This window comes from Mustela nivalis (assembly GCF_964662115.1).
Source record: "Mustela nivalis genome assembly, chromosome: 3".
Taxonomy (NCBI): domain Eukaryota; kingdom Metazoa; phylum Chordata; class Mammalia; order Carnivora; family Mustelidae; genus Mustela; species Mustela nivalis.
Genome location: NC_139022.1, coordinates 38,720,631 through 38,745,149, shown reverse-complemented (window position 1 = coordinate 38,745,149; position 24,519 = coordinate 38,720,631). Strand labels below are relative to the sequence as shown.

The 24,519-nt window shown below is 36.7% G+C and overlaps 1 protein-coding gene across 5 annotated transcripts in view; it reads right to left on the bottom strand.

The window, feature by feature from the left end:
- DMXL1 (Dmx like 1) overlaps positions 1-23,195 on the bottom strand; it is a 126,009-nt gene extending 102,814 nt beyond the window's left edge. For 4 of the 5 annotated variants that reach the window (XM_082724146.1, XM_082724145.1, XM_082724142.1 and 1 more), the window contains exons 1-4: positions 22,610-23,187; positions 6,187-6,312; positions 3,300-3,371; positions 420-498 (exon numbers count right to left, since the gene is read on the bottom strand). In XM_082724146.1, coding sequence (XP_082580272.1) covers positions 420-498; positions 3,300-3,371; positions 6,187-6,312; positions 22,610-22,696 — 364 coding nt within the window. In that variant the 5' untranslated portion in view covers positions 22,697-23,187. Of the gene's footprint in view, positions 1-419; positions 499-3,299; positions 3,372-6,186; positions 6,313-22,609 lie in introns of all 5 variants that reach the window. The other variant, XM_082724143.1, reaches the window with a different exon arrangement.
- Between the last annotated feature and the right edge of the window lie 1,324 nt (positions 23,196-24,519).

Here is a 24,519-nt window from a genome sequence, read left to right as displayed (position 1 = left end):
TTGTGCTTTCTTTCTCTGTGCCTTTGCTCACTGCAGGAGACTGGTAAAATGGCTTTGGGATTTTAATGCAGAAATACATAGGTGATATATACACACATTATCTCTTCTTAAAATTCACTTCTTTTTCTCTCTTCCCATCTATCCCCACTCTTAATGTTAAAATATACCTAATCATAGGACAAAAAGCTCCTCTTCAATGAAATTCTGATTTTCCAGAGAGTATTGTCTCTTTCCCAAAACAACAGGTATTATTATACTGAATATCTGTCTTCATTTCAGTACAAGCTCTAAAAGAACATAATGTCTTACTTATTTTTTATTCCCAACAATCTCACACAAAGCAGAACTGAAATAAAGGAAAGTAATAAAAGAAACAGCCTAGGCAAGTGATGTTTCATTTCAGTTGATCCATTTCTTACCTGCAGGATCCCAAGTTATGTTGTGTGCTATTGATTCCAGAAAAAACTGGCCACTCTTCTGCCATTGACTATATAATTCCTAAAGTTAAAATTTAAAAACTCATTTAACCAATTAGTATTGGCAGCTTTTCTCTATCAAATATATACATTCATGCTTGTTATTCTCAATAATACAACATGCCATTTTTTGGGCGGTACAAATGACCATGCTGTCATTTTTAATGGGGAACAAAATGTTCAATTCAGTTGAGAATTATAAGAGGTATGTGATGGAAGAGATCAGTGAGAGAATGAATACCTATTCCTGGAGGGCCAAAAGTCTGTCTTCAGCATAAACAACAAGTAAGTATATGCCAATTTGGACAACATTCTCATTAACCTCAGTTTTTTGAAATATGATTACCTCATATTATTATAGTTACATATGTTTAATTTTAAGTGGGCCTGTGCTATCTGAGGCTTCCTTCTCTTTTAAGGTTTCATCCTCACCTGAGATCAAAAACTACATGAGAAAATGCAGATTACGAGATATAACACATCCATTATATTATATAAGATTTTTTCATTCATTATGCAACATTTTTTTCCAATTTTTTTACCTGTAAGTCAGTAAGAAATATATGTTGCAATAGGACCCCAAAAATAAACGCAATCTAAGTTTACCCTTATTACATGTGATGCACTCTAACATTTTCCATTTTACTTTCTTTTCTTTTAAATTCAGGCTGTGGTCTAAGTTGCTTTCACTAACCTCTGCAGGACTGAGACCCATAAACAACCTTTGAATGCAGTGGTTCTCATACTCTAGTACAATAACCTGAGATGTTTACTAAAAACTCCAATTTCTGAGATATATCTCCAAAGGTTCAGGCTCAAAAAAATAAGAATGAGGAATCTGTACTTTAAATGATCACCCCCATTGATTCCGATAGAGATGGTTTGCAGAATATGCTTTTATGAAATACTGCCTTGCAGGAATGGCTCTTAATCAGCGCATACATCAGAACCCTCTCTAGAACTAGACAGAAATGTCCACGCACAACCCCACCCCTACAGATATAGAAATCCCCAGGGCAGGATCTGGACACATGCTCCAACTAGTGATTCTGAAGTGTTCCGCTCATGAAGAATCATCACCTTAAAAGAATTTTCTAGGATGGAAATAATTCTTTTTTTTTAGAATGGAAATAATATCTTTTTTATGAGAATCTAGAGATTCTCTGAGACTCTATTCAGGAATTACAGATTCTGTGCACCTTCTAATAAGTCCTTTTCCATTTGATCCAGTTTTCCCCTTATTCATCAAGCTTTTTTTTTTTACCCCTTTCTCCAAAGTCAGTGCTGCCTAAGAATAAACCAGACTTTTCTCACTGACATTTTAGCATTACATTGTTATTTAGTACATGAGAAAATGAGCAAAAACTAAAATTCTTGATTCTACCCTTCATAATAAAGGCATTTTAACGTAACATACTGACTTTTTTTAAACATACTGACTTAAAAAAAAAAAAAGCCAGTTACCTTATTCCATAAATATTTATGGAGTACTATTTGAAATACATCATTCTGGGCAGAACAATCACTTATTTTTACTACTATCAATTACTAATTCACAGGTTATCAGGGCCTCTAATACTGGATTCATTAAGTAATACACAACACAAATATAAATCAGGGGAGGACTATTACTCTCTTTCCATGAAATTTTAAAATGAGTATCAGTTAACCTAGAGAAAATGTCTTTTCATTTACACAAGGTAGGGGAAAGAATGCTCATATTAGGAATCATTACAGTTGGTTTTACTTAGTTCTGTGGCCCAGCAACTATTTCAATGATCAACAACTAATTTTCTGTGGGTACCTGCTGTCATATTTATAAAAAAGAAACAATAGCTATCATACTAAGACAAAGAGAATTTGTAAGACACTAATGAGCTAAGTGAAAAGGCAATGAAAAATAATAAAAGGTATATATAAAGGTATATATATTATTAAAACATAATTATTTTTAGTTAGCATACTTCTGCACAGTTTTTGAGATCATGTCATTGTTCCAAGAGGCCCATGAAGAATGAATAGCTATTAACCAATTTTAAAATTGAGCAAAGAGCCTGGGAAGACTGATGGCTTAGGATCAAATGACTAGAAAGCAGCAGATAAAGAAAGAAAGCAGTTCTATGGTTCCTAAGATAATGTTCTTAAGACCATACTATGCTGATCCTCTTCCATATAATTTAAATCACCAGTTTAATCTTCAGTAGAAATGGGTAAAATAACCTGGACTATTATATTTAGAATATTAAAGCACCCAAGAAATCTAATATTTATACACTGCTGTTTTTGCCAGTTTTCAGAACTATTTCTGAATATAGTTTCTTCATAAAGAAAAACACTTACTGACCTGTTAACAGTTATATTACATAATACAATAAGGGGGGGGGGGAGTCCTGAAGGTAGCTTAAGACTCTGCAATTAAAACATGTAACTTTAAGAACAAAATATTTAAGAAAAAGCAGAAGTATATTAAAGAAGTTAATAAAAACCAAAAACAAAGTGCCACACTTCACTACATAATGGTGTTTGCCATTAGCAATAAACTACCAAACTTAAAATTGTTGACTCTTCAAATACTTATTATAAAGGAAAATGTCAGAAGAAAAAAAACACATATAATTCGTCAACACAATCTGATTTACTTCTATTTCAATCTAAGATTTAGAACATATTTTAAATATGGAAGTGGCATTCAACATCTATTTTTTAATTATGATATAATTTATACAATTTATCTGATGATCACTTTGATTTTATACTCTTAAAAAGTGTCTTTTAATACTCAAGACATTTCAATTTCTAAAAGAAAAATGATAAATTACTGACCAAATTTTTCTTTTGCTTCGGTAGATTAACTGGTTCAAAAACAGAGATAACATTTCCATAGGATGCTGCAATCTTTTAAAAAGAAAAAAGAAAGAAAACTTATGGATATGTTAACTTACTTATGAATCAAAAGACGAAAGAAATAATACAAATTAAAATAAGCCCCCCAATTTCATTTATGAATACTTGAGAATATCAGTTTTAAGAGACCACCATACCTGAGTCAGAATTCCAGTACTGTCACCTACTGTGTAATCAGCAAGTTAATCTCTCTGTACCTCATTGTCTCTATCTACATTTAGAATATGCATAATACTATCTTCCTAATGGAATTAGTTTGAGGATTAAAACAGCACCTGTAAAGCATCTATATATAATTACCTGTAAGATACATGGTAAATATTAATTCATCATAGAAAAAAATGTATTGATAGATTCCTTGTCAAGTGGAAATGAGATAGGATTTAATCCATTTCTAGGTTATCTGTCTTCAAAGTTCACAATTCTGTGTGTATTTAGCTTTATAAAAATAAAACTTAGATCTATTCCTTTGTAAACACTATAAGAAATGTATTTTTTTAATACTCCATTTTGTTTGAGTATTTTTAAAATTTACTCTTTCAATCAATGGCTCTGTTTTATAAGGTGGCTACTATTATAGCTTGGGTAAGCCACAATGAAGAACAATGAAATATCAGAAATAAGGACTGATAGATACAAAAACGAATGAGGGATAAAAATAAGAGAATATAATCTCAAAAAGAAGGGGATAAGCAATGAGGATGTAATATATAAAAGAAAAAAAAACTTTCAATGGCTATTTTTAAGTGTTCTAAGAAGTTAAAAGGATATAGAAATCATCTTCACTGAGTCAGTCTGGGAGGCCTTATTGAGTTTGGGCTTTTAAGAGTGGGTAGGACTTCAAAGAGTGGTGAATACTCAATTATAGAAAAGGGGCATAACACAAGTATGAACACAAGTGCAAAGATTAGAAGAGGTGAAGTATGCCTGGAAGTGACAACCAGCCGAGATGGAACAGAATGTCCCTTCTAACAGAGTGAGGTACATACGTCCAAAAACGCAGATCTAAGCCAGGTTGTACAGGGCCTCATGCCCAAGTGAACATACTGAACTTTCCCAAGGTAATGGGAGGCAAAGAATGTTTTTAAGATAAATGCAGATGAATTTTCTCATGAAAATTAATCTTACAGTAGAAAAAAAACCCCAGTAATGCTAAAATACTGGATGTCTACAGTATCAAGCAGCAGTTCCCATCTAAAGTATCATAACCTGCAAATTTTCTTCCTGTTATGGTGAGAAGCCGTTTATTTGTACGAATATCTGTGACCCAAAGGAAATCTGCCCTTTATGAAAATGACTATAGGGGGCACCTGGGTGGCTCAGTCCGTTAAGTACCTGCTTTTAGATCAGGTCATAATCCTAGGGTCCTGGTATGGAGTCCCACAGTGGGTGGCCCACTCCCTGCTCAGCGGGGAGCCTCCTCCCTTTCCCTCTGCCACTGCCCCTGCTTGTACTCTCTCTCTCTCAAAGAAATAAATAGGATCTTTAAAAGGAAAAAAAAAAAAATGACTACAAAACCAAATGACCCATCTATTTTAATCTAGACTGTCATGTAATCTAGGTTATCATCAAAACATAACTCATATTGCAAGTTATTAAATGGGATTTCCAACATAGCCAGGCCTGTGTGAGTGTAGATATTACAAGCAAGTTTCAATACAGTAATGAAGATTACAGAATTATAGAGCTGGAGACCAAACAAATATGAAGAGAAAAGAGGGAAGTCTCAAGGATTTTCAACATTCCATAATAAAGATCATTTTTGTAATATAGTGAGAATGAAAGGTGTAAACAACAGAAAGATGAGAGACACTTTAACCTGTAAGGGGAAGGGACACAGAAGTAACACAGTAGTCCAAAAGACTGTAAGAGCTTAAACTAATTTTACCATAAGTACCTCTACACTAGATACTAAGAGGTAACTTTTCAGACTGGCAGGTGCATTAGACATGATTAGATTAAAAAAAATAATAAAAGATTGGGTCCTTTTGATTCTTCACACAAAATATTCTAGTGGAATCATATAGTCCAATAATATATTTAATCATCTAGCAAAAAATTAAGTAAATCTGCAAAGTCCACCCCAATTTAGCTGTAAATATACCTAGACCTGGCCTGTGCCTACATGGTGCTATATTTAGCTATATACTATGCTGCCTACTAGCTATGACTACCTATTCTGCTACTGTATAGAACTGTACTTCACCTGATACAGAATCATAACCTGTTACTTTTGTTGTTGTTGCTTTCCTACTTTCAAGGTTACTTGTTACTTTCATATGCAAATAGAAGTCCAAACAAAATTTTTCATTTTTCTTATAGACTTGGAATAAATTAATTTTAAAACTATGCATTTTAGAAGAGTTGACCTCCATTTCAGTACAAAGTTTATCCAGAAATTATAAGGAAATACTCCTACAGCGAAAGAACAACTCTAACAAATGATTTCTCTCTAGTAGTTTATTTGTAAATAGATTGAAGGTTTACTGTCATTCCTTTCCTTTAATCCAGTTTTTAAATAAGTAAGCTTTAGACCTGTTCTACGGGTAATACTTCTTTATCAACTCACAGGAAAACATTATGCTGTATCTTCAAATTATGTAAGAACAGAATTCCTGTCAATCTGAAACATAATCTGAGTCAGGAGTTTTGTTTTCTATGGTGCATCTCAGAGAGCCAAAAAAATTTGTAGCTACATTGTCCTTGAAATAAAGCAAACTTCAAATTTGACAGGAAATACATACTTGGGAGATTATCCTGACAAAAAACATATTCAAAAGAAATCTCACATTACAAGATTACAAACCTTGCCTTGTTGCAATGAGCAGTCTACACATCCTACTTGAATATTTCCATGTTTAGCTCCTGGGATAATTTGTAATCTTTCAAAATCACTTCCCAGTATAACAATGTCACATCCAGATGCATAAGCCTAAAAAAGGGGGGGGGGGAATAAAAAGGATAAACTTGTCAAGAAAGTATTTATCATGTAGAATACTGGCATTAAATACTGTTTTAACTAAATATTATGTTTTAACAAAGCAATTTTAAATATCCCTTTTAAAAAAACTTTATTATTTGAGAATATTTCCTTTACCTCTGATGATATTCAGTCCCATCAGCAAAATCAGTCAGTCCTGTCTGCAAAACATTCATTTCTTCCACCTCCACTGAATGCTACCACTATCTCCCTCCTCCACTACTATTAATAGTCTGCTTCCATTCTTGCTTGCTTCCCTCTAATTCCTTTCCACACAGTCATGCCTTTTTTTTTTAAGTAGACTCCACATCTAATGTGGGGCTCAAACTCATGACTCCAAGATCAAGAGTTGTATGCTCTACTGACTGAGACAGCCAGGCACTCTGAAAAGAGTCAACTTTAAAAATGTTTATTAAAGGGGCACTTAGGTCCTCAGACAGTTTTAAGTCTGCCTTTGGCTCAGGTCATGATTTCAGGGTTCTGGAATCAAGCCACACACCAGGCTCCCTACTTGGTGGCAAGTCTGCTTCGTCCTCCTCCTTATGTGATCTCTCTTGCTCTCGGTCTCTCTAATATAAATAAATAAATGAATAAATCTTTAAAAAATGTTTATTAAAGCAAGAATTTGCCCTGCTTAAACCCCTTGATAGCTTACCCACTGCACTTGGAATAAAATCAACTCCTTGCCATGGTTCAATGCCCTTATTGTCCTAACTCTCCAAACTCATCCCAAGCTACTCTTTCTGTCCCCTCCATTGGCCCTGTCCCTACACTGCCTTTCCTTGTCCTAGAGCATATCAATCTTTTTCCATCTTACAGGGTCTTTTATCTACCTTTCTCTGCCTGGTCTTTGTCCACCTAGCTTTTTTCAACATTCATGTCTTAGTTCCCAATCACACAGACAGACAGACAGACACACACACACACACATACAGTCCCTTCCTCTCTCTCTTACATCACTTTCCATCACATTACTATTTATTCTTCTTCATAGCAGGTAACATGATTTGTAAGTATCTTGGCTATTATCCACTTTCATTAATGCAAGTTAAGTTACAAAACAGAACAATAGCATTCAAGTGTATCTTGCTCTGTGCTCTCATCTCTAATTCTAAATGAAGGGGCTTCTTTATAAATATCTACAGAATAAATGAAGTATTTAACTTCAAAAAACAGCCACCATGACCAAACAAATAAAAAGGTATAGTTCAAGGCTTGTTAGCAAGCATTTTATAGCTCTTTTTGAACTTTACAATTAGCAGAACTCTTCCAACCAGAATTTTTTTTGTATATTTTTGTCTAACTTCTTAGATCACAGGAGTTTCTTCATGGTTTTCTTCTTGGGGTTTACTCATATAAGCCACCATGAAGTATGACACTGAGAACAAAACATCTAACACAAACTTTTTCCCAACCAAATATAGGTTCTTAAAGTATTAGTAATTATTTACTTTCTCTCACTTTCGCACTTGCACATATACCTTACTTAATGTAGAAAATAATAATGTATACTTTATGACCTGAATTTTTACTAAGGCCAAAATGTTTCTGTATGTGCCAGCAAAAAATATTTGGAAAGGTGTTTGAGAGAACATACAAATAAATCTGCTCACATTACAGACAAGAAAATGAGGCCTAAATAAGGCTGATATAACTTCTTAGTGGCAGAGTGGGCTTTAGAATCTTGATCTCTTTTGATTCTTGACCTAAGTGCTGTATGTATGACACCATGAGGCCTTCCCTAGTTAAGTATCCTTGCCTAGAATTTTCCTAAAAGTAACTAGGGACAATCAAGTCTGGTTCTACTGGCATCATATAGCGGAAAAAATTGGCTTAGTAAACAAACAAACAAAAATCTCATGATGGCCTGCTCACCTATATAAATATCCATGGTAGGATCACAAGGCTTGTCATAAGACTATTAGCAAGAATAAATTCCAAAAACTTATTTTAAGAAAAATTTTCATTTGCAATACTCTAAATATCTTAGTATTTTAGAAACTGATTTTTCCCCTCAATATTAAATTTTGATAAAATACCAATAGTCACTATATCCCAAAATATTGTGTCAAATTACAAATGTTCACAATTTAGATTTCCTATTCATTAAACAAAAAATTTTAGGTCTATCAACTGGAATGAATGAATGAATATAAATATATATGTATATACATATATATATGTATATATGTATATACATATGTATATATACATATACATATATATATATATATTTAAACATGTCTTCATAACTTTGCCTTCCTTTTCCCATACCTAAAATTGTCTACCTACTTTCAGATATTGTATAGCAACTATTTTTAATCAACTACAGCTCTCGATTTTCTGAATTGTTTGTATTCATCCTGAAGTTCCTCAGAAAATTACTGTTTAATACAAGTACTAAACATCTGCAGAGTTGCAAAATGCATAGTTAGCCCAGAAACACTTAGCGGTACAGAGAGGAAGATACCAATTTACTGCATAATTAACCCTTCATCATTCACAGATTAACCCAGTTCTGAACTACTCTTGTTCTGTTGCTGCAGTTGTAATACACTAATACAGCCTGTCATTTGACTTTCTCTTAGTGACAGTACTAAAATATACAAAGCTTTCTCTCTCTAGTTTTGGTAAACTTCAAATCAACTGAAATGACAGATCTTATCTGGAATATCTCTTTCAGTCCTCACTTTCTTCTCTTAGAGTTATAACTAATGGATGACAATAAGCTACTACATGGGGGGAAAAAAGGGAAATAACCAATTGCAGTCTACACTTCATGAGCTAACTATTATGCCAGGGGTTAGAATAAAGATCTTTGGGTATTTTTGACTCATGAACTTAAATTTTTACACTTTATTTGGTTGTATAATTAAACATAGGATGGACTAAAGACTCAAACCATATTTGCATTTATGTTCCATTTCTTAATCATTTTCAAGAATCTGTAAATGTATTTCCTAAAAAGCCTGCTGTATATAGGAGATTAGCTGAAAAAAAAAAAAAAACTATAGTAAATATCCACAATGGAGTATGAGAAAGAAGCCATCTATGACTCACATGGAGTGATTTCCATGAGATATTATTATGTGAAAAAAAAAGCAAAGTACAGGGGCGCCTGGGTGGCTCAGGGGATTAAAGACTCTGCCTTCCGCTCGGTCATGATCCCAGGGTCCTGGGATTGAGCCCCGCATGGAACCCTGCATCTGGCTCTCTGCTCTGTGGGGAGCCTGCTTCCTCCACTCTCTCTGCCTGCCTCTCTGCCTACTTGTGATCTCTGTCTGTCAAATAAATAAATAAAATATTTAAAAAAAAAAAGCAAAGTACAGAAGGACATATATGTCATTTTTTGGGTAAGAGTCAAGGAATATGAATCCGTTTACTACAAATAAAAACACAGGATCGATAAAACTAGGGAATAATAAAGTTGATTATCTACAAAGGTGGGGAGGATGGAGTAGAAGAGATACAGGAAAAAATGACTTTTGAAAACATATTAACATAATGCATATTCAAAGATAAATCAGTCAGAGTGGGGGAGGGTATGGTGAAACAAAGGAATTAAGTACATTTCAAATGACTACCTACCCACACCAAAAGAAAGAAGGGCTAAAGGAACCAAGCAACTTTCCGAACACTGATTTTGACCCCATATTTTCAGTCTTGGGCAGTGAAAAGGAAAAAACTAGTCCACCTCACATGTTTCTCCTTTACTTGCACACTACTACCATATTCACCATACTTTTGTGTACAGATGTGGGAACTTTTAACCACATCAAACAATTCTGTGACACCCACTAGGTATCTGACAATTGAACTCAATTCTGACACTATCTACCTGAGAATAGTGTCAGATCCCACAGGTGAAGGGCTCAGTCTTAACTGAAACTGTCCTACACTTCAGATGCTCATCTCAAGTAGTGGGACCCTAGATTACCCATTACTTCTGCCCAACCTGGCTACAAAGTCAAAGGTACTCATGACCTCCCCTCCCTTGGATTTGATTTTTCACTAAAACAGCTTACAAAACTCATGTAAACACTTACTTACATTTACCAGTTTATTAAAAGGCCTGATAAGAATAGAGAAAAACGACCAGTTGAAGAGACACACAGGATGAGACCTGGGGAGGGTTGCATGCACGGAGCTTCTGTCCTCATACAGCTGGTGTGCATCACCCACCTGGTACACGGAGCTCCCAACCTGGGAGCTCCCAACAGCAACATATTGTTGGGATTTCATGGAAGCTTCCTCACACAGCCATAATTAATTATTAACTCCATTTCCAGTGCCTCTCTAGTCTATGGAGAATGGGAGGTAGGGCTCAAAATTCCAAGCTTCTGACCTTGGCTTGATCTGCCTGGTGACCACACCAGGAGCCATCCAGAAGCTTACCCAGATTTTCCTCATTAGAACAAAAGATGCTCCTAGTACCCTTATAAACTATAAGGATTTGTGGTAGGACCCAGTGTCAAGACACAAATATTAGGGGGCACCTGCCTGGCTTGGTCAGCAGAGCATGTATCTCTTGATTTTGAGGTTCTAAGTTCAAACCCCACACTGGGTACAGAGGTTACTAAAAAAAAAAAAAAAGAAAGAAAGAAAGAAAAAAAGAAAAGAAAAGAAAAAAAAAGAGCCATTATTATAACAAGTGATGTTCCTAATGTTCTTATCACTTAGAAATTTTGAAGTGTCAGGAATTCTGTGCCAGAAACTAGGGACAGAGACCAATACATGTATTGTCTATTATCTCACAGGCAGGGTGGGGAGAAGTACAAACAAATCCTGAATGTTTTTGTAGGTTGTTTTTTAATTATAGTGGTATGGACAATGCAATTCTGAAACTATTTTGGATATATTACAGAAATGAGCAAATAAGCCGAGGATCTCACTGTGTAAGGAAAAGGAACAAAAATATAAAAGAGGAAATATACAAGAGTCAAGCAAGGTTGTTATGGAAGTGGAAATACTGGTATAAAATCATGTTTTCCAAAATACACATATTTCCATGTACACATGGAAATACATGTTTGTATATGTGTATGTATGTGCATACTAGCTTGCTATATGCATATACACGTGTATATGCGCTAGTTCTATACTATTAAAAGGCCAAGAAGCAGATATCCCAAAAGCGATGAGATCACTTAGTTCCCTGATCTTGGCCTCTAATCGCATTCTCTACTAAAAGAAACCAGGGCTCCCTGAAGAAATGGCTCAGTGCAGCACTATAGCAGGGTAGTACAATAGGGGCATAGAACACTCTGTTATATCAGAAAGAAGGTGCAAAAAGGGCAAGAATCATCATCAGTGTATAGTCAATGTAGGGGAAAATGATGATGAGGCTGATGATATTTGCAGGGTCTTCAAAGGCTTTCTCACATACTCCTTATTAGTTGCAAAGAGAAAAGAAAATCTGATATACAATGGAGAAATTAGGCAATACCTTTAGTGGTCATTAAAATTAACATTCCAAGTGACAGATATCAGGAACCTCCAACTGGGATACCTAGAGGACACAACATCATCTAGGCAGAATTTGGGCCAAGAAGTCATAAGCTCAATCTAATCAGGAGGAAACATTAGACAAATGTGAAATGAGAAAAGGTTTGTTTTTTAAAAGTGGGAGGGAAGTACTAAAGTCTTCAAATGCCACTGTTGAAGCGATAAAGAACAAGAGAAATGATGCTAAAGAGACGTGATAACTAAATGTGATATCATAGTCTGAATCTTGTACTGGAAGGGGTAAAAACGTTATAGAGAACACTGTCATATCAAGTAACAGAACCCAAACATGGGTAATACATTAGCGAAAAGTTTATCAATGTAAATTTATGAAATAGATAAGTATAGATACTGTGATTATGTAACTGAATATTCCTCTTATTAGGAAATGAGACTGGAGTATTTAAGGGTGAAGAATTATAACATACATAACATCCTCAAAGTATTCAGAAAAAAAAATTATATAGGCACACACAGGTCTGGGGAGCACAAATGATAAAGAAAATGGGAGTACATTATTGGCAATAGCCAAATCTAAGTAATGAGAGCATGGGTGTTCCTTGTATGATTTTTATTTTTTTTATTTTATTTTAAGATTTTATTTATATATGTGAGAGAAAGAGAGAGAGAGAACATGAGAGGTGAGAAGGTCAGAGGGAGAAGCAGACTCCCTGTTGAGCAGAGAGCCCGATGCAGGACTCAATCCTGGCACTCCAGGATCATAACCTGAGCCGAAGGCAGTCGCTTAACTAACTGAGCCACCCAGATGCCCTTGTACTATTTTTATTTTATAACTTTTTCTAGGCATGAAATTATCCTAAATATAGTTATTTTCTATGTAGTAATGAAAACATATAAAACCTAAGTAATTGTTTTCAAAAAGTTAAAACAAACACTGCTACCACTTTTTTTTTTTTTTTGCTTTCTTTTATCTTTACTCACGTATAGTCTTCTGGGCCTATTTTCTTCTCTTTGGCACCAAGTGCTTTTCACCGTAACCCATTTAATCCCTACAACAAATTCTGTGTAGTACTTTATACAATAATCACCCCATTTTACTGCTAAGAAATCTTAAGCTTAGACAGACTGAGTAATTGGCTCAAGTCTCAGAGCCAGCTGGAGGCACAACTAAGACTGAAACCAAGTTATAACTAGTGGGAAAGGACATACTCTTACTTATTCTTTATGCTATCACTCAATGCCCTATAAACAAACACTGGCATGAATTTAATAATTTTTCTCTAATCTCTTTCCATAATTAAGAATATCTTAAAAAAAAGAAAAAAAGAATATCTTATCCGGACCATAAAGCAACCAGAACTCCCATAACCGTGACAAGAATGTAAATTAGTATGGTACAACTACTTTGGAAAGCTAAACACATGCCTACACAATAACCAGCAATTCGACTTCTAAGTTTATACCCAACAGAAATGTGTCCATATATACACTAAAACACATGAACAAGAACATTCATAACTATTCATCAACACCCCAAAGTAGAACCAATCCAAACATCAACCAACAATGGAATACACAAATGAACTGCAGTATAATCATACAATGGAATACTATAAACCAATGGTTCTCAAATTCTCTAGTGTCAGGAATTCTTTGCACTCTTAAGAAAATATTAAGGTTAACCATCCTCCCATCCCCTTCCTTAAGGGCGTTAGTTTTTGTGTATTATCACTATCAATACTCTCTCTCTCAGAAATTAAAACGGAGAAAATATAATACACCAACTAATTCAGTAATGAAAACCTCCCAACAAATAAAAGCCTAGGATCAGATGGTTTCACCAGCGAGGTCTACCAGACATTTTAAGAGAATTAAGGCCAATCCTTTCCAAAAAACTTAGGAGGGAATACTTTCAAACTCATTCTGCAAGGCCAGCATTATGTTGTTACAAACCTAGACAAGGGCACTATAGGAAAAGAAAATTACATTGCAATAACCCTGATTGACATAAATGTAAAAATCCTTAACAATTTCAATTCCAAAAGGACAATTTCAAAAGGACATTAAAAAGATTATACATCATAATCAAGTGAGATTCATCCCTGAGATTTAAGGACAGTTTAATAAAGGCCATATATGCCAAGCCCACAATATGAACACCATATTCAATGGTGAAAAGCTGAAAGGTTTTCTCTAAGATCAGGAGAAAGGCAAGGATGTCTACTCTCATTACTTCTATTCAAAACAGTACTGAAAAGTCCTGGCCAGAGCACTCAGGCATGAAAATAAATAAATAAATAGATAGATAGATAGATAGATAGATAGATAAAAATGGCATCCAAATAGGAAAGAAACACAAAAAACTTTCTGTTTACATTTAACAAGATATACTGAAAACCCTAAAGACTCAACCAAAAAATAAGAAATTAGAACAAATGAATTCCATGAAGTCATAGGATACAAAATCAATACACAAAAATCTGTTGCATTTCTACATGGTAACAATGAATCTTTCAAAAAAGAAATTAAGAAAACAACTTACATCAAAAAGTAAAATACTTAACATAAATTTTAAAAAGGTGCACCGAAAACTGTAAGACACTGATTAAAGAAATTGAAGATGACACAGATAAATGGGAAAATATCTTGTGTTCCTAGATTGGAAGACTACTGTTAAAATGTTCATACTACCCAAAGCAATATACAGATCCAATGCAATCCCTATCAAAATTCTAATAGTATTTTTCACAGGCCAAAAAACATTCTAAAATTCATATGTAACCACAAGAGACACCAAAAAGCCAAAGCAATCTTGAGTAAGAACTAAGCCTGACACTCATATGTGGAACATAAGGAATAGTCTGGAGGACCAAGGGGAAGGGAGGGAAAACTGAATGGGATATCAGAGAGGGAGAAAAACCATGAAAGACTCTGGACTCCAGGAAACAAAGAGGGTTAGAGAAGGGAGGGTCGGATGGAGGGATGGTGTGACTGGGTGATGGGTATTAAGAAGAGCATGTGTGGTGATGAGCAGTGGGTGTTATACACAACTGATGAATCATCGAACACTACATCAAAAACTAATGATATATTTTATGTCGGCTAATTGTACAAAAAAGAAATAAATAAAATTTTTAAAAAAGAACTAAGCTTGAGCCACTGAGCTCAAGCACCATACTTTCTGATTTCAATCTATATTACAAAGCTATAGTAATCAAAACACTATGATACTAGCATAAAGACAGGCACCATGAACAAAAAAGGAAGAGAATCATGAGCTCAGACACAAACCCACACACATATGGTCAACTAAATCTTCAGCAAAGGCACCAAGAATACATAATGGAGAAAGGACAGTCTCTTCAATAAACGGTGTTGAGAAACTGCACATCCAATTGCAAAAGAATAAACTGGACACTTATCTCACATTATACACATAAATCAACTCAAAATGGATCACAGACTTACATGTAAGACTGAACCATAAAACTCCTAGAAGAAAACACAGAGAAAAAGCTCCTTGATATTGGTCTTAGTCATGACTTTTCTGATATGACATGAAAAGCACAAACAGCAAAACCAGTAATAAACATGTAGGACCACATCAAACTAAAAAGCTTCTGCAAAGCAAAAGAGAATAAAGTGCAGAGTCAACCTACAGAATGGGAGAAAATTTTGCAAACCATCTCTGATAAGGAATTAATATGCAAAGTATATAAGGAACTCATTCAACTCAATAGCAAAAGAACAATCTGAATTTTAAAAAGGTAAAGAAGTTGAATAGATATTTTTCAAGAAAAGATATACAAGGGGCTAGTAGGTACATGAAAATAAGTTCTTCATCACTAATCCTTAGGGAAATCAAATCAAAACCACAGAGAGACATCACCAAATGGCTATTGTCAAAAAGATAAGAGATAACATGTTGGTGAAGACACAGACCAAAGGAAATTCTTACGTACTCTTGCTGGGAGTGTAAACTGTTACAGATGCTATGGAAAACAGTAAGAAGGTTCCTAAAAATTAAAAATAGAACTACCATATTATTCAGCAGTCCAACTTCTGGGTATATACCCAAAGACAATAAAATGACTATCTCAATTAAATACCTGCACTCCCATATTCACTGCAGTGTTTATGCACAACAGCCACAACATGGAAACAACCTAAGTGTCTAACTACAGATGGGTGGATAAAGAAAATAGGGTATATATACACAATGGAACAGTATTCAGCCATAAAAAGAAGAAAACCCTGACATTGGTGACATCCATGACAGCATAATGCTAAGTGAAATAAGTCAAAGAGAGAAAGACGAATATATGTATTTCAATTATGCACAGAATCTAAAAACATTATACTGATAGAGAAAAGAATGGTGGTTGCCAGGGGTTGTGGGGTGGTGAAATGTGAGACTTTGGTCGAAGGGTACAAACTTTCAGTTGTAAGATAAATAAGTTCCAGGGATCTAATGTGCAGCATGGTAACCGTAGTTAACGATATTGTACTATACTTGAAAGTTGCTCTAAGAGTAAAGCTTTAATGTTTTCACCATAACAACAACAAAATAGTAAAGATGCAAAGTAAAGGGTATGTCAACTAGCCTGTGATAAACATTTTGTAACATAGGCATGTAGCAAATCATCACAGTGTAGACCTTAAATTTAAACAATGATATAAGGCAATTATATCTCAATAAAGCAGTGGTGGCAGGGGAGACATAAATCTATACAGATAATCTAATCTGGGTATCACTCAAGAATCACTTAAAATAGACACATCTTCTTATGCACAGTTCTAGAAGACTATTAAAATTAATTCAGTCTTCTCTGTAGCTTATACAACATGATGAGGTAAAAAGCATGGAAATATACCAAGCCCTCTCCCCGCAAAAAAAAAAAAAACAGGGAAAACAGCTTTAAAGTGAGCTAAGGATGTACCACTTTATTCTTTAAACAATCCATCAACCTGGTTTAAATAAAACTCTAAGAAGTAATACAATACATGGTATTTCTAAGACCAAATTTAAAACTAGTTTGACAGATTTTTCTAAAATAAATTCTCAAAATTTCCCTCCAAGGTGTCCTGACTATATTGTATGACATTATCAAAACCATAAGAATAGCACTGATTTATCAAATAAACTGCCATGCTATTTGGTCTCCAAAATTAATGTGCATATACTGATAATTGATACATTAGATGCTTCTGTCAAGAGATCTGTAATGAGAACCATCTATTACTAATCAATGAAAATTAAATTAACAAGTGAAAATTCTTTTGTTGGGTACCTATAATATTAGGTTTACTAATTTTGAGACTAAAGAAGATGCCCAGGAAGAACTGAATTCAACGTGCTATCAAGCATATAAATCACAATTTCTTACTTAAAATTGTGACAGAAAATTTCAAAAATTATCCAAGTCTGTAACAGCTGGTATTCAAACTTGGAAGTATTGTGATTTCTGTAAAACACTTGGATTTCTTGTTTTCACTGTTCTGTTTTTACCAACCATACCAGGTAAATATTCTAAGGAATTCCTTCCTGGTATATGTCATGGTTAAATGACTTGAATTGTAAAATACTGTAATTAACATTTTTCTCATTTTTAAACATATAATGTTGAAGTTTAATTTTGCTTCAGTAATCTTAAAGGTACTTTAATACTATTTAAAACTCAGTATTTTAAAATAGGCCAGTTTTTTTAAAATTTATTTTTTAAGTTATTTTCAGCATAACAGTATTCATTATTTTTGCACCACACCCAGTGCTCCATGCAATCCGTGCCCTCTCTAATACCCACCACCTTGTACCCTGACCTCCCACCCCCCACCCCTTCAAAACCCTCAGATTGTTTTTTAGAGTCCATAGTCTCTCATGGTTCACCTCCCCTTCCAATTTCCCCCCAACTTCCTTCTCCTCTCTATCTCCCCATGTCCTCCATGCTATTTGTTCTGCTAAGTGAAACCATATGATAACTGACTCTCTCTGCTTGACTTATTTCACTCAGCATAATCTCTTCCAGTCCTGTCCATGTTGCTACAAAAGTTGGGTATTCATCCTTTCTGATGGAGGCATAATACTCCATAGTGTATATGGACCACATCTTCCTTATCCATTCATCCGTTGAAGGGCATCTTGGTTCTTTCCACAGTTTGGTGACCATGGCCATTGCTGCTATAAACATTGGGGTACAGATGGCCCTTCTTTTCACTACATCTGTATCTTTGGGGTAAATACCCAGTAGTGCAATTGCAGGGTCATAGGGAAGTTCTATAAAATAGGCCAGTTTTTAAGAAGTCTGATGTACTTGTGATGGCATATGAGAACCACAAAAATCTCTTTCCAGATGTAAATAGTATCTTCCCTTCCTATATTCTCTCCCCTTACAAAGACCTGTAAGTCCCCTCCAAAAAAAAACCCCACACAACAACAACAAAAAAACCCCTTTCTATCCTCCCACTTATAAAGGTTTCCCTAGAGTGAACAAAACAAAAAGCTAAACTAAAAGATGCTTACCATGACAGACATAGGAAGAAGAATGCTAATTTAGCCTCTACTTCTCTACCAACCAGATAGCTGCATCAGTCTTTTGACCTCTAATTGGGGTCCCCTGACAGTGAATATGGGGTTGTCTAACACAAAAGGAAGCCTGGAGCTCTAACATGTTTGTTTTCTTTCCTATAGCAAAGATGTTTAAATTACAAACTAGAGACAGGAAGTCCTAAATATTAACACAGTCTGTCTCTTATGAATTAGCTCCTTTTCAATTTCATTTGAAACAGTTTCAACACTAACCATAAACAATGAAATGAGAAGAAAAAAATCTATTGTATATTAAAGCACATGTCATCAGTAAGCACAGCAATACTAGAAAATCTAGATTCAAACTAACGGTGCCTCTTTTTAACTATTTGCCTTTCATAAACAAAACATTTTTTATTCTAAAAACAAAAGTTGTCAACAGATCAGGACCAGTTTGCTCACATATTTTCACTCTAATAAATAGCAGGAAATTAACAAGGAAAAAAAGACTGAAGGAAGCATTCAGGTAAAGAAAGAAAAAATAAAGAATTTTTGCTTAGTGTGCAGGAAAACCATTGCTAAGAAGTGACTGAACAAAGTCTAAAGGAACTTTAATAGAATTATTTTATTTGGACTCAAATCTAAATTATTAAAGCTATCCTAAAACACAGACGTTTAATTATATTGCAACAAGGCTTCTTTAAGTACTATTCATCAATTCAACCAATATTTATGTGCCAAGCATTAGTATGAGTAAAACTTTAATTTTATAGGGGTGCCTGGGTGGCTCAGTGGGTTAAGCCTCTGCCTTCGACTCAGGTCATGATCTCAGGGTCCTGGGATCAAGCCCCACATTGGGCTCTCTGCTCGGCAGGGAGCCTGCTTCCCCCTCTCTCTATGCCTGCCTCTCTGCCTACCTGTGATCTCTCTCTCTCTGTCAAATAAATAAATAAAATATTTTTTTAAAAAAACTTTGATTTTATAATAATTGACATTTTTGAGGGGTTTACATATACTAACAATGAACAGAACTTAACACTTTTTCATGTAAAAACCCTATGAATAGGTACTACTCTGGCCCCGTTTTACAGATGAGGAAAAAAAAGAATTTAAAAGAACTTGCAGACAGATGTACAGCTAAACATAAGGATGAGACTGGAAATCAAACCCAAATAATAACTCTACTAATAGGAGCCACCAATACCTTAATCACTGTTCTAGATGGTCATAATGAAACCATAGGAGACACAAGGCAATACTGGTTAATAATATAATGAAAGTACAAATAAAGTGGTTTGACAGCACAAGACACATGGTCACTGTCTACTAGAAGTTCTTAGACTAAGAAGGAAGTCAAAATACTCCATGTCAGTTTTAGCAGTAAGATGTTAGCTAATACTTAGACAAACAAGTTATATCAGTAAGTACATATTTTAAAACTTAGAATCCATGAGAGCTGGCATTCAATTTCATTTCAATTTAAAACCTGTCAGACTTCCTTTGAGAAACAGGATCTCATTTCTTGCAATCTTTCAAAACAAGAACAGGTAAGTTATCAGCAAACATGAGAAGGGAGGAATTACAAACACAGGATGTCTTCACAAAAGGCATGAAGTGCAAGAGAAATAAAATCATTCTTCAAAGGGGCCTCCAAATGGAAGATCTCATGTCTCTCCCTCAAGTCAAACTGAAATTTTGAGATTTTTTTAAGTCTGTACATACCATTAATGTCTGCTATCTTCTATCAAAGAAGTCAAAATCAGAAGCATTTAAAAACAATTCAAGGAGTCGGGTGCCTGGGTGGCTCAGTGGGTTAAGCCTCTGCCTTCAGTTCAGGTCATGATCTCAGGGTCCTGAGACCGAGCCTTGAATCGGGCTCTTTGCTCAGGGGGGAGTCTGCTTCCTCCTCTCTGCCTACCTCTCTGCTTACTTGTGATCTCTGTTTGTCAAGTGAATAAATAAAATCTTTAAAAAAAAAAATTGAAGGAGTCAAAAATAAACAGATCTGCTTTTTAACATGAAAAACAAGCAATTTCAAAAGAGATAAATTAAAGGTGTATATATATGGTATAGAGGAAACTGAAGGCAAGAAACTTAGTTTGTAATAGAACAAGCAACATAATGTTAAAGGGTCAAGGATGGATTGGGTACAAAGGAAGTAGATGATTGTTAATCACTAAACTACAACCCAAATTACAGAGAACTAGGGTATCTTTATACTAAACAAATGAAAAATTTATTTTTATCTAATTTACTAGAATCCTTCCAGAGACGTGAGAGAAATCTGCAGTAGGCTTGGTAGGAGATGATTAAACTCTGGTCTATGGAGGGCACCTGAGGAGGGCAATCAGTTAAGGGTCCAACTCTTGGTTTTGGTTCCAGGATGGCTCTCAAGGTGGAGAGATTGAGCCCCTATTCCCTAACCCCTATCCTACTGAGGTCCTGCTCAGGCTTAGGGCCCACTGAGTTTGCTTAAGACTCTCACTCCTTCTCCTTCTGCCCCTGCCCCCACTAAATGCGGGTCGCAGGTGCTCTCTCCCTTGCTTGCTCGTTTTCTCTAAGATAGGTAAATAAAACTTTAAAAAAAAAATCTGGTCTATGGAAATAGATTTTAAAAATAAGGTCACAAAAGAAGCTACATGATGGTGTATAATAACCACATAGAAGCTCTGGTTTATTAGCTCACCTCTTCTTTAAAATAACACCAAGTTTTTATAAACACTTAGAGGGGTCATCTAGGTGTATACCTAGGCCAGTATATTGTATGTACTTTAAAGTTCACACTATGGCATAGATACCAAAAGCTTTCTAAGGAAAAGTTGCTAGAATTTGCATTGGAGAAAGCACTCATACAACTTTAGGAGATGCTACCATCCTATAATCTCCCACTAGAGAACCCCCTTAGGATGCTGCTTATTTCTTCCATCTTAATACCAAGAGCAGAGAGCAATGTCCAGCTATAGGGAGTCTAGAGTAGCTCACTAAGACCCCCAGAGTTCACTCTTCCCCTGAGCATTCAGGCTAGATTAACATTTAGCATCAGAATCTCAAAATTGCTACTGTCAAATGCAAGCTAAGGTATGTATGAATCTCTCCACAGAGGAGGTACATACTCTCTCTGAGAATGAGTACTTAGTTGTCACAGATCTAAAAGCACAATTTAGATATGAAATTTCTATACCATGTTAAATTATCACTATTATTTAATCTAAGATTTATTTTGACTGACAAAGACCACAAAATAATTCATAAGTAAAACAGAAGAAACCCTAGGGGATCTGTTGGGCTGTTTACTTAGTTTCACTTGCTTATGTAAAATTAAGTTTTACTTTTATCCTTAACGAAGAGATAACACAAGTTATGGCAAATATCCTCAGTATTATAAATACGTTTAGACAATGGGTATCATATGCATTTATAAAAACTATAAAGCAGAAAATGCCACCGCACTGTTAAGTAGCTAGAAGTTTGAGGACTTCCTCCTTCTAGTATCTGAGAAAACCAATGAAAAACTAGTCACGTTCAGTAAATCTTAACCTGGACCTACCACTACACACCAGGAAAGTTTTATGGAAAAACTGTAATGCAACTTTTAGTAATTAATGTGAGCAATCTAAAATAAACAAAAGTTTCCCAGGATTTCTAAACTGTTACATATGGAATCCAAAGGATGACAGGAGAGAATTACTTATGAAAAATCTCCTCTTTCCAAAGTTATTCCTTGGTGAATATGAAGAAAACTACATGAAAACAATGTTTTCACTGGATTACTCAGCGCTAGATGTTGGTAGCAAACAATTAATTGTTATAAGACACCCACTTTTTTTTTAAATTACAAAGATACTTGATCTTAAATTGGTCTAAAATTAAACCAATCTCAACTATTTCTACATTTGACAATTTAAGCCTATGGAGCAGGATACCGAAACGCCCTCATACACATTACAACAACGATTTCTGGATAAACGATTTTGATAAACCACCCCAGTCCAAGGACGTCAGACTAGAAACTTTAAAAATCCTACAAAACATTCTAACTTCCGACCCAGTACCTCGATGACGGACATGTTTCTCCCTCCTTCGCTCTCAGAAGCCAGGTCCGCCTGGTCCTAGGGGCGGGGACCTTCGTGGGAGACCATGGGACCCCAGTGCGGGCGACCAGGCATTCCCGGCCTCGGCCCCGTGAGTCTGGGCCGATCCCGGCTGACTCAGGGGCGCGGACCCGCCACGGGCGACGCGGGAGCCTCCCTCACTCACCGTGAAGCGCTGGTCGCCGACGCTGCCCACGGAGAAGCAGTGGTCGCCAGGGTTCACAGCCCCGGTCAGCACCTGGTGCAGGTTCATGTCTGCGTCCTAGTCCCGCAACGGACGCCGCGTCCGGCTCATGCCCAGGGTCAGCTGCCGCTTCCCTCCTCCTTCCCTCAGGGGCGGCGGCCGCTCTTGGGCGGCGACGGCGGCAGCGACAGGCGCCAGGAGCCGGAGCCGCTCAGCTGGGGCCCGCAGTTCATCCCGAGCCCTGGCGGGCAAGGCCCGGAGGGGGCGGGCCGCCGGGAGGGCGCAGCGCGGCGCTCGTCCGCGCACCTGTCACAGACCGCGCGGGCCCAGGTGAAGCTCCGGGGCGACTCAAGGGCCGAGACTCCAGGCCGACTGCCCGGAGGAGGGCCGCGCAATCCACACAGTTCTTCTCGGCTCGGGGTGGCTGGCCCAGACCGAGCCCCAGGGGCGCAGACAGCACGCGCTCGCCTTCCCCGCCTGACCTGTCCCTTCCCGGCTCCGGTGCCCGCCACCCCCACTGGCCTTTGCCGCTTACTACGCGTCGCTAGGTCCCTTCAGCCGAAATATCGCGAGACTTCCCGCGGCGAAGAGGGGTACTGCGGTAAAGGACTCACTTTTTTTTAACCACAGTTTACTGATCCGCAAGTGGATAAGAAAACGCCTAGTCTAGTCAGATGCTGGCCAATCATGAGCTCCAGTCCACCTAGGGCCCCGCCCACCACTGAGAACAGGCCAATCGCTTGGAGGCGGATGACTGAGTCTGTCGGTTTGAGTGCGGAACAGAAGGACACCGGCAGAAACACAGTGAGCCTAGAATGAGTAGTCGAATTGTGCTTTAGGATGGGGCTTAATCCGTCGGGTCAGAAAGCGTGAATGGAAGAAAGGCGTTATAAATGGAGATGCAGTGTCCTCCGTCCTGATAGAGACTACAAGTCCCAGCAAGCACCGCGCCCCTTCCCCCCGCCCCCGGCGTCCCTTGGGGACTCCCAAGTGGATGTGACCCCTTCTGGAGTCTCTGTCCCGGCGTAATAGTTTCTCCAGCCTTCCGCGCCTTTCCAACTCGCTAAGCAGGGTGATTTTGAGAGACTTAAATACTCGACAAGTGTTAAAATCAAGTGTTTTCACCTAAATTTTCCTGAACTTGGGTTTTGAAGAACCGAGGACTATAATTACTGCACCAACCCTAGTTGAGCGTTTGTTTCTGGAAAAATCCCTAAGGATTCCAAAAGATTAGCGTCACAGTTACAACTGCTGGATACTCTCAGTGTATTTTGACCCAAGTCTTGTGTTATTGTTGATAAAATATCTGTTTATATTTTTCCTTCCATATATTTAAGCCTCTGAAGTACGGACTGTCCTCTTCGACTGTGTATCCCCAGTGTCTAGCGCAGTGTCTGTCCCAGCATAGGTGTTGGGTAAATGTGAAACGGAGGAATATGAACAGGAACTCTCCACCTAAAAAGAGTAGTTTGTTAAAAATTGCTAAATTGTTAAAAAAAAATTGCTAAATTGATTTTTATATACTTTTGTCGTGGTTTAAAAATTTTTTAAAAACCTTCACTCAGATGCTTGGATGGGAGTATTAATTTTATCCCTTTTATGCTTTGCGAAGAAGTATTTTTGCAATGTGCATTTTATTTTGCAGTAAAAAGTCACTTCAGGGGCGCCTGGGTGGCTCAGTGCGTTGAGCCTCTGCCTTCGGCTTGGGTCAAGATCTCAGGGTCTTGGGATCGAGCCCCACATCAGGCTCTCTCCTTCGCGGGGAGCCTGCTTCCCCTTCTCTGCCTGCCTCTCGGCCTACTTGTGATCTCTCTGTCATATAAATAAATAAAATCTTTTAAAAAAAGTTACTTAAAAAACAAGCTTAAGATTCATCTCCCTCTTTTAATTTG